Source organism: Suricata suricatta, chromosome 17 (genome assembly GCF_006229205.1).
Source record: "Suricata suricatta isolate VVHF042 chromosome 17, meerkat_22Aug2017_6uvM2_HiC, whole genome shotgun sequence".
NCBI classification, from domain to species: Eukaryota; Metazoa; Chordata; class Mammalia; order Carnivora; family Herpestidae; genus Suricata; species Suricata suricatta.
This window is the reverse complement of record NC_043716.1, coordinates 55,591,349-55,603,919: the sequence shown is the minus strand read 5'-3', so window position 1 is coordinate 55,603,919 and position 12,571 is coordinate 55,591,349. Positions and strand designations below refer to the sequence as shown.

At 64.0% G+C, this 12,571-nt stretch overlaps 1 protein-coding gene across 2 annotated transcripts; it reads left to right on the top strand.

Annotated features, from left to right (window-relative positions):
• Positions 1–1,518: 1,518 nt before the first annotated feature.
• On the top strand, positions 1,519–12,231 carry LGALS3BP (galectin 3 binding protein). Of its 2 annotated transcripts, none has more exons than XM_029929181.1 (7): positions 1,519–1,605; positions 3,409–3,518; positions 4,863–4,937; positions 5,776–5,967; positions 6,534–6,665; positions 7,884–8,139; positions 10,835–12,231. In XM_029929181.1, the coding sequence occupies exons 3-7, from the start codon at positions 4,886–4,888 to the stop codon at positions 11,919–11,921; spliced, it is 1,719 nt and encodes a 572-aa protein (XP_029785041.1). In that variant the 5' UTR covers positions 1,519–1,605; positions 3,409–3,518; positions 4,863–4,885; the 3' UTR covers positions 11,922–12,231. The 2 variants fall into 2 exon arrangements, with proteins under 2 accessions (XP_029785041.1, XP_029785040.1); XM_029929180.1 differs by having other exon boundaries at positions 5,773–5,967.
• Positions 12,232–12,571: the final 340 nt, after the last annotated feature.

The window sequence follows — 12,571 nt, the reverse complement described above, 5'->3', positions numbered from 1 at the left end:
CGTCTATCACATGACTCGGAAATCCTATCACTCAGTATTTCACACAAAAGAAAGCAACGCTTGTGTTCACACCAAGTCGTCTTCCCAGATGGTCCTCGGAGCTTTATGTGTGGTAGCTGAAACCTGGTACTGACCCAAATGTCCCTCCGCGCACGTCAACACACACGCACATCGTGGTCCGTCCACGTGGGGCACTACGCTCAGGACAAAAGAGAACCGATGGCTGGTATTTGCAGTGACATGAATGAATCTCAAAAGCCTCGTGCTAAGTAAAAGCAGCCAGATACAAAACATTACACATTATTGTATGTTGCTGTTGATATGAAATTCTAGAACACGCAAAACAGATCGGTGGTTGCCAGGGCTGGGGGCTGGGGAAGGGGACCGACTGCAAAGGGGCATACGTTTGAGGATGATGAGAATGTTCTGTAGATCACGGTCAAGGTCATGGTTGCCATTTGTATACCTCTGTGAAAACTCATTAAATCCATGTGCTTTAATGGAGGTAAATTCTACCTCAAGAGAGCAGGGGGGAGGGGCAGAGGAAGAGAGACGGAATCTGAAGCAGGGTCCACACTCAGCATGGAGCCCGATGCAGGGCTTGATCCCACGACCCTGGGATCGTGACCTGAGCAGAAACCAAGAGTTGGACGCTCAGCCGTCTGAGCCTTCAAGGTGCCCAGAGCCAATTTTTTGTAAAAAACAAAGAGTGTGGGTTTGAATCCCAGCTCCTTCCCTTCTAGCTGCACAGCCGGGCACCCTGCCTCTCCCGCCTCTGTCTTCTCATCTGTAAAGGGGGTGAGGCAGAGAAGCTACGGCCCTTGGGGTTCAAGTAGCAAATGGGCCGGTCCGAGCGGAAGGTCTACGGGAGACCTCACAGGCAGCGTTTCTGCGCACGGCGCGGAAGTGGGGGAGACTCAGGAAAGAAAACCCCACGAGCTGGCCAAGGGTCCTCGCCCCCAAAAACCCCCAGGACTCTCCCGGCCATGTTGGCCGCAGCTTCCCGGTGACAGCAGCTGGGCGGCCGTCTGCGGGGTCCGGGGCTTTCCATCTCAGCGGCACTGAGTCCCTCCTCACCGGGCCAGGCCCCCTCAAGCTCCGTTCCATGTTCCCCCTATGGAAAGGCCTGGAAAGCCCCTGGGGAGTCCATACTTGGATTCCCTGATGAGGCCTCGGCCCCACATCTTCCTTGGCTGAACACGAAGGACTTTCGGGAACCATGGGGCTAGAGACTCAGCCACCTGAGTTGTAAACAGCGCCGCTGTGAAAACTAAGAAAAAGGAAACCTCGGTTCGAACGGAGGGGGGCAGCGGGAGGGGAGCGCTCACCCCTGCACCAGCTGCCTCGTGCACACCCGGCTGGAAGAGACCTGGTTGCACCTGGAAGCATTGCCACCCCACCCGGACGAGGGGCCCTCCCTCACTCCCTCCCCCACCGCAGCTCAGCCAGTGAGAAGCCACGTCCGCCTCCTCCCACTTTACCCCAGGGGCACCTCTAAGAAATCGCCTCCTCTTCCTGGCCCGGTGGACTTGTCCGTGGCTTTGCCGTAGGCAGCTCGCTCCAGGTAGCCATTCTCCGCTCTTCCGAATAAACGGACTGTCGCTGGTAAGATACCTGGCAGTTTTGTTTTTAAGGGTAAGGCCACCACCACCTCCCAAAGGACTTCCTTTGTATTCCTTTCCTGACGGGCAACTTGTTTGGGCAAAAATCGTGGGGACCGCGAGAAGGGGGGTCCTGGAGGTTCTGTACCAGTGAGCCCTCAAGCTCCCTGATCCGGATGGGATTTTATTGATTTGTTTTTACATTTATTTATCTTTTGGGAGATAGAGTGAGACAGAGCATGAGTGGGGAGGGTCAGAGAGAGGAGGAGACCCAGAATCTGAAGCAGGCTCCAGGCTCTGAGCAAGCTGTCAGCACAGAGCCCGACACGGGGCTCGAACCCTGAGATCATGACCTGAGCCGAAGTCAGACGCTTAGCTGACTGAGCCACTCAGGTGCCCTGGATAGGATTTTTAAAGCTCACCACGGTCTCTCTTGCCAGCGCTGTTTCCAGATGCTTCTCCCCCCGGGTATCTGGTTTCTCTGGAGGGAGCTAGATGAGCCGTGTAGCTTCCTAAAACCTCATGTGGTGGGCGGACAGCCGTTCAGTGCCTGACCTCGGCGCTCACTCCCGGGATCGCACCGTCGGGGACACGGCATGTCTCAGCCCTGGCCGCACCCGGCAGCCGCCTGGAAGGCTTTGCAATGCCAGCGCCTGTCCCCACCCCGGGGATGGTGACGGGGTGGGTTTGCACATCAAGAGTTTGTGAAACTCCCAGGTGATTGGCACGTGCAGACCAGGCTGAGAGCCACTAGGCTAGAGAGACCTGGGGACATTCCAAGGGACAAATCATTCGGAACCAGGAACCGTGGGATGCAAGTGACAAAAAGAGAAGAGGGCATTCATCGGCTCATTTAACCACGAATCCCAGGACTTGACCTTGACAGCCGGACCCAGGGGCGCAGACCAGAGTCGGGACTTACTGCCTCCGGGTCTCAGTTCCACCCTCACCTGCACCCCCGGTGGGCTTTCCCCCCCCCCCCCCCCGGCGTCAGCCCCCCTCTTCCCCCCATCCGCACACTCCCTGTGGTTACCCTCCCTGGTCTGAAGCTGACTCCCGCTGCGCTGGCTGCTGTCGAGGCCTCTCTCCGGGCCATCCCCGGGGCAAGGGGCCTGCACGCCCTGAGCTGCCAGGTCTGGGCCAGACTCCGGGGAGCCTGGGCCCCCAGACGGCGGGGGAGGCAGGCAGGGGCCTTCCCGGAAAACCAGGAAAACCGCTGCTGCTCTCTGTGGGGGGAGGGGCGAGAAATGGCTGTGAGGGGCTCCATGACTTACAGGCCCCCTGCGGGACTGAGTCCCTGCGAGAACAGCCCGTCCTGGGGGTGGGGGTGTGCTCCGACCCCGCCCGGTGCGGGCCCTGGAGTCACCGCTGCACGTGGGGTCAGGCGCGTCCCCTGCTGGCTGCATCCTCGAGCCTGCGGTCTCCCGTCTCCCAGTCTCCCAGCGTCCCTCCCAACGTAAAGGGATGAATCACGCAGCCTGGCAGAGGGTGCCGTCCCCGCGGCGGCCGGACCCAGGACCCGGCGCCAGCCTTCGGGGGAGCCCACGTCTCACCGGCGTGGCCCCGGCCGGTCTGCTCCCCGCACCCCCCCTGCTCTTCCCGCTTCCCAGCGCCAGCCTTGGGGCCAGTCCAGCTCGGCCACCTTGCTCTGGTTCTCAAGTCCGTTAGATGACAACCTTGACATCCAACATCTGCAGCCAGGGCTGAGAGGAGGGAGGGGCCCAGGGAGCCCTGGGCTGGCAGCCAATCCCAGAAGAAACCCAGGTCAGGTGGTTTCTAGAAATCGAAACCAAACTGTTTTCTGCAGTATTTCCTGGGACCAGCCTGGCCACACTGCACGCTGGGTTTCTGGGTGGACGAGGGGTCCTGCAGCAGGTAGGCGAGAGGATCCAGGACAGCCATCAGGAGTTGCCTCAGGTAAGCTCAGGCCTCCTGGTCTCAGGTGGGTGTCCCTCTCACTACCCAATGTGATCTAGGGGGTACAGTCTCCCTGTTGGTACTCAACTGGGGATCTGGTACTCTTCCTCAGCCCAGAAATCACCATTGCTGCTCCCAGATCCCCAGGGTCTCTATGTACAGCTGTCCAGGTTGTTCACTGCACAAGGACAAAGGGCAAACGCGCTTAGAATTTAGCCCAGTGCCCTCTCATCGCTTTGTGCATTCCAGCCCACGCCTACACCTGTCCAGAGGAAGAGTAACTTTTTCTAATTTGCAAAAGGCACCCTATGAGCCAGGGGCAGGCAGCCTTATCCCAAGTTCCCCTATGAGGGGGGCAGGCTGTAGCAGGCGGCCACGCCCACCTCAAGGCAGCCATATTTGCATACCACCTACCAGGTGCTTGATTGGCCATCTTTAATTGAAAACTGGGGTGCTGCCTCAGGGTCACCAGCCCTGAACTTGTAAGGGTGCCCACTTGTTGGGCCCGGGAGTGCTGTAGGGCCGCAGGACTGGCCCCTCCACCTTCGGGACATGGTGGACGGGCAGGGGAGGGGCAGGCTGGGATGAAGATGAAACCAAGCCCCAAGAATTACAGAGAAGCAAGAATTCCAGGCAAACATTTGGAAGAGTTGGGCGCCCTCACCCCCCACCCCTGCCCCCCAACAGCTGGCTGTGTGCTCTCGGTGGCCCGAGCCTCTCCGAGCCTTGTTTCTTGGGGACACTAACGTCAGAGGTGGCAGCACCACGTCCCCTGCCAGCATTTCCTCCCCACACTGCTCCCCCAACCCCGTCTCATCCCCACCCCCACCCCCACCCCGCTGCAGCCAGTCCCAGGTCTCAGCCCTGACTCCCCCTCCCAGCCATGGCCTCTGGCCCTCTCTGTCACTCCTGCCTGGATTTCTGAGGACCTCCTGAGATGTCCCCTCCCTTTCGCGGGCGCACCGAGAGCTCTCAGGGCACGCCCACAGGAGTCCAGCTGCCAAGAGTAAAGCCCTCTCTTCAGCAAGGGCCACCGGGCCTCTCGGGGTCTGGGCCCTGCCCGGCCAGGGGCCTCCCTCCCCCTACAGCCTCGCCCAGAGCCTGGTTTTCCAAGATAAGCTTTTGTTCCCGCTGCTGGAGGCCTCACCCGCTCCCCCCACCCTTCGTCTGGGCGAGTCCTGCTCCTCCTTACACGCCGGGGACCACCCTTGGGTGAGGGGCTCCCGACGGGGCACCTGCCATGCTCATGGCCGAGAGCAGGGCCAGCGCACACAGGGTCTGAAGGATCCTGGTCCCGAGGGCGGCCCAGCTCTGCCGTCTGACTGCTGCTTTCTCCTGCCGCAGGACGAGGGCCTCCCAAGCGAGCCATGGCCCTCCCGTGGCTCCTCTGGACGTGGCTGCTGGTTGCCGGGACCCAAGGTGAGCTGAGTCCCCGGAATCCCCAAAGCAGCTGCTCCCCATTCTGTGGGGCTGACCCCTCCCTGCAGAAAACCTAGCAACGTTCTGCCCAGCTCACTGGGGTCTTCTCTCCTGCTCGGAGCCCCGGTCGTCCCCAGTGTTGGAGGCTTGTAGGTTCCCTGGGGACACCAAGGGGTTCTCCGTTTCATCCAGTGGGGAGCGGAGGGACTGAGCACCAGGAGCCCAGCACACAGGCCAAAGCTGGGGAGCAGGGGGAGGTCAGACTTCAGCATTCTGGACACCTGTCCCTGGGAGTGTCCTCAGGAGGCCCTTCCTTGTCCTGGTGACCCTTGGAGGCTGGCTGCACCCGACGCGGCACCTGGCTGCTGCCTGACCCTGTCCCAAAGCAGTACCACTTTCCCTCTGCACCCGGCATATCCTGCCAGCGTTTGGGGGGGGGGGTTGCTGGGCCTGCCGTCCCTGGACTCCCCCACAGCCCTCCCCAGGGTCCTTGCTGGGGCGCACAGGCTGCATCCCCGAGCCCCAGGTGGGGTCACATGGGGCCCTTCTCCTCCATTCTGCCCCAGGGCCCGGCCTCCCCTGTCCTCAGGCTTTAGGGTTTGGCTGCCCCTCCTACCTCTTTACCAGTGGAGGATGGGCTCCGACCTCAAAGATAAGAAGGGGTGTGTTACCCCTGTTATGGGGGGGGCATCAGAGCACCCCAGCGGGTGAGCCGTTCGAGGAGGGTGGGGGGTCTTTAAAGTTCATTGCATGGTGGGCACCCCCACTGGGGGGAACCAACGGGGATGGAGGCCCGGCCTTCCTCCCTGCCGATCCCGTTCCCTCGGGCACCCAGCAGGTGTGCAGGACGGGGACATGCGGCTGGCCGACGGGGAGGCTGCCAACGAGGGCCGCGTGGAGATCTTCTACCAGGGCCAGTGGGGGACGGTGTGTGACAACCTGTGGGACCTCACGGACGCCAGCGTTGTCTGCCGGGCCCTGGGCTTTGAGAACGCCACCGAGGCACTGGGCAGAGCCGCCTTCGGGCCAGGTAGGTACCCCAGAGCTGGGACCGGCTGCCAGAGAAGGGGCTGTCACCTGAGACACGCAAACGACGTGCCCCCTCACCCAGCTTTGGCAAACACTTAAAACAGTGCTAACACCCGAGCTGGCCAGGCGCCCACAGGCAGGCACTCACGCTGCCCTTGCTGGTGGCCGGTCCCTAAGGCCCTGAGAAAGGACCTTACTGAGCCATTTCCCCCAGGAGACACGTCTGTGTGCACAAACATTCCACTGACTTCAGTGATTCCGAAGAAAGGGAAATAATCCAAATATTCGGAGGCGGGGGGCAGGTACAGATGAAGGGCAGTTTGGGGTGCCACCAGAATGAACCCGAACCCACACTCCGATCGCCGCCAGGTCACCCCTGGGTTCAGACCCCGCAGGGCAGCGGAGGGACCCGGGGCGGGAGGGCTGGGGGGGGCTCCCGCCGCCGCAGTAAACGCACCTGTCCTCTGCACTCGGCAGTCTGTGGGGAGCAGCCCTGTCCACGGCCCCGCGCGCCCCACCCGGGCGGAGGGCGCTGACACCCCCGGCGCCACCCTCGTGTGCCCGCAGGCAGGGGCCCCGTCATGCTGGACGAGGTGGAGTGCACGGGGACAGAGTCGTCGCTGGCCGAGTGCAGGTCCCTGGGCTGGCTCAAGAGCAACTGCAGGCACAACCAGGACGCCGGCGTGATCTGCACCAACAGTGAGTCGTCCGGGGACGTGTGCCTCCCGCGCCCCGCCCCGCGCCCCGTACTACGCCCCGAGCCACACCCCCCGCCCGTCCGCCCCCCCCCCCGCCCCTAACCCCCCCCCCCCCCCCCCCCCCCCCCCCCGCACCCCGCACACCTGTCTCGGAGGGGGCAGGACAGCCTTCGGAACCGCCCCCCTCACACGCCGCTCCCCAAGTCCCCAGGGCCCTTCCCCGGGCTGCTCCCAAACGCTCCGCTCCGTTTCACCTGCTCCTTGGGCAGGAGCCGCCTGTCCCCTGCGCGGGGCACCTGCGCGGTGCAGGCTTGCTCTTTAAACCCAGCCTTTTACTTTCCTTCGTCCTCGGTCCGGGACGTGGGAGGCAGCGCCCACACTGTCCACGCCGAGTGTGCCTTAAACCTCACCCTCCGGCCTCCCCCCTGCTCCGCCGCTCGTGCCGACCTCCCGGGGCTGCTCTGTGTCCTATCGTCCCTCTTCCTGGGCTTCACACGGGGCGTGGGGCCTGGGCTTGGGGACAGAGCATTCACGCGTGGACAGAGCAGCGGCAGGGAGGGCTCCCCGGCGGTGGGGGCAGGGCGGGGAGCAGCCCCGGCGGGAGCCCCTGGTGACAGTGGGGGCCGGTGCGCGGAGGAGTGCGGGTCTGGCCCCGCCTGGCTGACTGTAACCCTGACTGAAAGAGACAGAGCAGGTGGGATTGGGTTCCGAGTTAGGGTTTGGGAGTGCCGGGGCAGGGGTGCGTCACCCACTGCACGCCTCCGGAGGTTTCGAGTCGCTTCTCTAGGCCTCGGTCCCCTGAAGGGGGCTGCTAGGGACCCCAGGGCTCTACACCGAGATACCATTGACTCTCCCTCTTCAGAGGGTCAAGCCGGGGAGAAGGTTTTCGTTTTAGAAAGTACCGCCTGGCTGACCTTGAGTGGTCACCTTGAGTGGTTGGGACTTTAAAGGGGCGGGGGGGGGGTGGGGGCTCGGGCTCTGGACGTCCGTGGAGACGCTGCCCGAATGTCGGGGAGCAGAGGCACCAACTTGGGGTGTTCTGCCGGGGTGGGGAGGTTCCATGGGGTTCTGCGCCCCAGAGGGTTGGGCACCCTCATCTTCCCCGGAGCCTTCCCGAGGAGACTGGGCGGAAGGAGACCCAGGCCAGGGGGCAGACGCGTTCTCGGTGGCAGCGCCTGGCCCCTCGTCCTAACAGCGTGCTTCCCGCTGCCCCTTTTAGAAACAAGTGGTGTCCACACCCTTGACCTGTCGGATGAGCTCCCTGCCGCCCTCGAGCAGATCTTTGACAGCCAGAAGGGCTGTGACCTGTCCATCAGGGTGCAGCCGAAGGGCGGGGAGGAGGGCCTGGACATGTGCGGCCACCGGCTGATCCTGGCGACCAACCCCGAGGCCGAGGCCCTGTGGAAGGAGCCGGGCTCCACCGTCACCTTGGAGGTGGACGCAGAGTGCCTGCCTGTCGCCAGAGACTTTGTCAGGTGACCATCCTGGGGCCGGGGGTACCGGGGCTCACCCACCTCTCCCCCCACCCCCCGGCGGCAAACCAGAGGGGAGACGGTGCCGGCCACATCGGTGTTTTCACAAACACAAGCGTGTGCACGACACAACACCCAAGCACACACACCCGCGTGCACCCACATAGCCACGTGGTCTTGAATGGGCGCACACCCCACACCTGCACGCACACGCTTGGGCTCACAGTTGTGTGCATCCCACCGTCTCACTCACACACACTTGCTGGTGCACGCACACAGTTGCACACTCCTGCACATACCTGTAGGCTCGGCATTCACACACACACACACACACACACACACCCTGAACACGCACGCTGTCACACACACATCGATTTTCAGAAACGCTGTATGAAAAACTCTGCCAGCAGTCGCCGCCGTGAGAAGAGGCGTCCGGTCCTCTGGGGGCTACGGTTCCCCGGGGAGCCAGACCCGGACTGGCTTGGGGCGCGGTCGCTGGAGGGGCCTGGGCCAGAGCCGGGAAGGGGCCCTGCACACCAGAGGCCGCCGGCCTGGGCCCAGCCTCCACGGAGGCCCAGACGTTCGTGTGCTGGCGAGGTTAGGCGGCCCAGAAACCCACACACCTGTGGCTGAGGTCGCGTGAGAACACGGCCCAAGATTTCCAAGGACCTTAGACATAGTTATGCGCTCCGCCTCCTCCCCGTCAGCTCTGACCTGGCTGGTGTGGACGGTGGAGCACCTGTGACCCCACACCCGTCAGAGTCCCTTCCCCCGCCCCGTGAGCCGGCGCCCCAGCTGAGGACACGGAGTCGCGGCGGGGCCTGCCCTCCCGGCCCTGGGCCACCGGCCCTCCCGCTGGCGTTCCCAAAGCGCTTCTTTAAGAAGAGCTGTGCCTTCTGGTTCTTAAGACCTAAAGCATCACATGGCTGCGAGCGAGCTGCGTTTCAGAGAAAACAACAAATGGCAATTGAGACAGATTAAATCGGTTTCTTCCAGCTGCGTGTGGGAAGGGGGCGCCACCTGTGCCCCCCGCATAGGGACCCGTGTCTAGGATTTGTCTGAGGACCAGGCACGCGCCCTTCCCGGCTTCCCAGGCCCAGCTGGCATCGCGCCCAGGACTCCTGGGCAGCGGCGACGTGCTCTCCCATCTCTGTGTCTCCCCCCCTGTCTCTCCCTCCCCTTCCCTCCTGTCTCCCTTTCTTTGCCTCCCCCCACTCTCTGTTTCCCTTCCTATCTCTTTTCTCTCTCTGTCTCTCCCCACTGTCTCTCCCTCCGTCCCTCCCTTCTCTTTCTCCCTCCTGTCTTTCCCTCACCCCCTTTCCCTCCTCTGTCTCTCCCTACGCCCCTCCTCTTTCTGTCTGTCCCTCCTCTCCCTCTCTCTCTCTCTCTCTTTCCTCTCTGTGTTTCTCTCCCTCCCCTTTGTCTGTCTCTCTTCTCTCTGTCTCTTCCCTTCTCTCTATCTCTGTATTTGTGTCCCCACCCAAGGCAGAGAGGCTGCAGTGAGCTGGGTGCCCTTGGCCTCCTGACCCCATCCAGCGGCCAGAGGCGTTGGGAGACCTGATCCGCACTGCGGGCACAGACCCTCCCCGTTCCTCTGCCCAAGGCCCCGTGGGCACCTGGTGCCAGGCCTCCTCGCCAGCTTCCGGGGTTTCTGAGTGTCGTTAGCCCTCCCTGCCCTTGTTTCCCATCTCTACCTCTTAGGGGCAGGACGAGGGACCTTGGGACCCCTGTCCCCACACCAGTGGCCCCCTGAGGCCTGGGAACCTCCTCCTCTGGCCTGAAGTGAGAATTGGGCGGGTGCTAGCCACAGTCCCTCCCCTCCTGTCCACGCACACGCAGGACCCACCAGCTAAGAGGCAGTGGCCAGGAGGTGTGCGCCCCAGCCCTGCCGCTGCCCCGGGGAGGGGCTTCAGGGAAGGTGCCCTCTTCCCCCTGGGAGTTCTGGTCGCCAGCAGGAATCACACGCTAAGCTTCTAGAATACCAGGTGCCAGAAGGGAAAAGGACGGATGGCATACTTCTGCCACCATCACTGGGCAAGGGGCCCCGACTCCTCCGCAGGCGACCGGGGCCCCTCCCAACTGTAGGACCCCACCTGCTCCGTCCCGGGAGAGGGCGGCGGGCAGACCCTCCCACACGTGCTCTCCCCCTGCACCGTGAGTCCTGGCGCTGCCCTGAGTCACGGAGCCAACCACAGACTGGCGTCGCCGGGGTGGGCTCCCCGCCAGCAGGGGAGCAGACAGGGAGCAAGCAGGGGTGCTGGCCCTGTCAGGGGGGCAGGAGACAGGTGCTGGGGACAGAGGGGCACCCAGCAAGGGACCAAAGGGGCCCGGCCAGGGCTGTGGTGGCAGGAAGAAAGGGGCAGTGCGGCGCTGATGCTTGAGGTGGCCGGCAGGTCCTGGCGCCCAGGGCACCGCGGAGGGTGACGGCCCTGATGGTGGAGGCAGAGAATGGCAGTTGGTGGGGCTGCCTCCGTCACAGGCGAGGGGCCAGGTGTCCTGCTCGGGGACCCTGGGATCTGCCTGCTTGTCAGATCTGAGCAAAGGTGCGCTTGGAATGTGGGATGACCCGAGAGATAAATCCGGGGCGGAGGGGGGCACCGGGGGTGTCCGTGGGTCAGAGAGGTAAGCCTGACACAGGCCCGGCTCCCTGCTGCCCGCGGGGGGCCCCGCCGGTCAGCGCTCGCTCCCCCCCCCGCAGGTATTTCTACTCGCGGAGGCTGGATGTCTCCCTGACATCAGTGAAGTGCTTCCACCAGCTTGCCTCCACCTACGGGGCCTGGCGGCTGCGGAGCTTCTGCTCCAGCCTCTTTGCCGTCCTCCTGCCGCAGGACCCCTCCTTCCAGACGCCCCTGCACCTCTATGCCTACGCGTTGGCCACTGGGGACCCTGTGCTGGAGGAGCTGTGCGTGCAGTTCCTGGCCTGGAACTTCGAGGCCCTGACGCAGGCCGAGGCCTGGCCGGGCGTCCCCCCGGCCCTGCTGCAGGCCCTGCTCTCCCGGAGCGACCTGGCCGTGCCCAGCGAGCTGACGCTGCTGGCGGCCGTGGACGCGTGGAGCCTCGAGGCGCAGCCCCCCCGCGGGGAGGTGGAGGGCCTGCTGCACGAGGTCCGCTTCCCCATGATGCTGCCCGAGACCCTCTTCCAGCTGCAGTTCAACCTGTCCCTGTACGGGGCCCACGAGGCGCTCTTCCAGAAGAAGATCCTGCAGGCCCTGGAGTTCCACACGGTGCCGCTCGGGCTGCTGGCCCGGTACCGAGGCCTGAACCTCAGTGACGCCGCCTACCAGCCCCGCCTGTACACCTCGCCCACCTGGAGCGCCAACGTCTCGGGCGGCTCCCGGGCCGCGGCCCGCTACCCGTACAATGCCTACCGGGCCACGTCTGGCTATTGGTACAACCCGAGCTGGTCCTTCCAGACCCCGCAGCACCCCAGCTTCCTGTTCCGGAACAGCCTGGTCTCCTGGTCCGTCCTGTACCTCCCCACCGTGCAGAGCTGCTGGAACTACGGGTTCTCCTGCACCCCGGACGAGGTGCCCCTCCTGGGCCTCTCCAAGTCTGGCTACTCGGACCCCACCATCGGCTACCAGAACAGAGCCCTGATGGTCTGCCAGGGGCGCTTCGTGGCCGACGTCACCGATTTCCTGGGGCAGAAGGCCCCGATCCCGGGCGCCCTGGGCACCAACAGCTCCAGGAGCGCGTCTCTCTTCCCCTGCCCGGCAGGGACCTTCAGCACCTTCCAGGTGGTCATCCGCCCCTTCTACCTGACCAACTCCTCGGACGTGAACTAGGCCGCGAGCGAGAGGGAGCGCGGGGAAGCCAGGCGCCGCCACCACACCGGCCACCAGAGGGCCCTCCCGCTTTCACGATGCCTCTGAGCTCAGAGAAAGTACTGGAAGGTTTCAACTAATGCTCACCAGCCAGCACAGAAGTCCTAGCTTCCCCGCTCCCCTTCACCCTCCACCCCCCACCCCTGGCTGGTTTCCAGGTCGAGACGCAGCAGAACGTGGGCGGGGCAGCTGCTGGGCTGTCCACGGGCCTCTCCCCACCCGGCCCTGCGCTGCCCCTCGTCCGAGGTCACTAAAATCGCACTGTTGCTCAGTTCTCGTGTCTGTGCACCGAGTCTCGCCGCCGCTCTGCGCTCGGTCGTGGGTGTGCTGGCCCCCGGGGCTCAGAACAAGCAGACACAGGCCCCTCCTCATGGGGCTGCGACCTGGGGAGGAGGGGGGTGGCGGGCGGGCCAGGTAGACAAGCAGCCGGGGTCTTTATGATCAGGATGGTGGGTGATGGAAACCGGGGGGCGTGTGGGGCTGCGGGCTGTGGAGAAATGAGGGCCCCAGGCGTGTGGGAAATGGGGCGTCAGGGGGTCGGTGCGCTCTGGGAAGAGGGAGCGGCCCCCAGCGACCCCTCGAGCATGCGTCCAGGGATGCAGACACGGGCT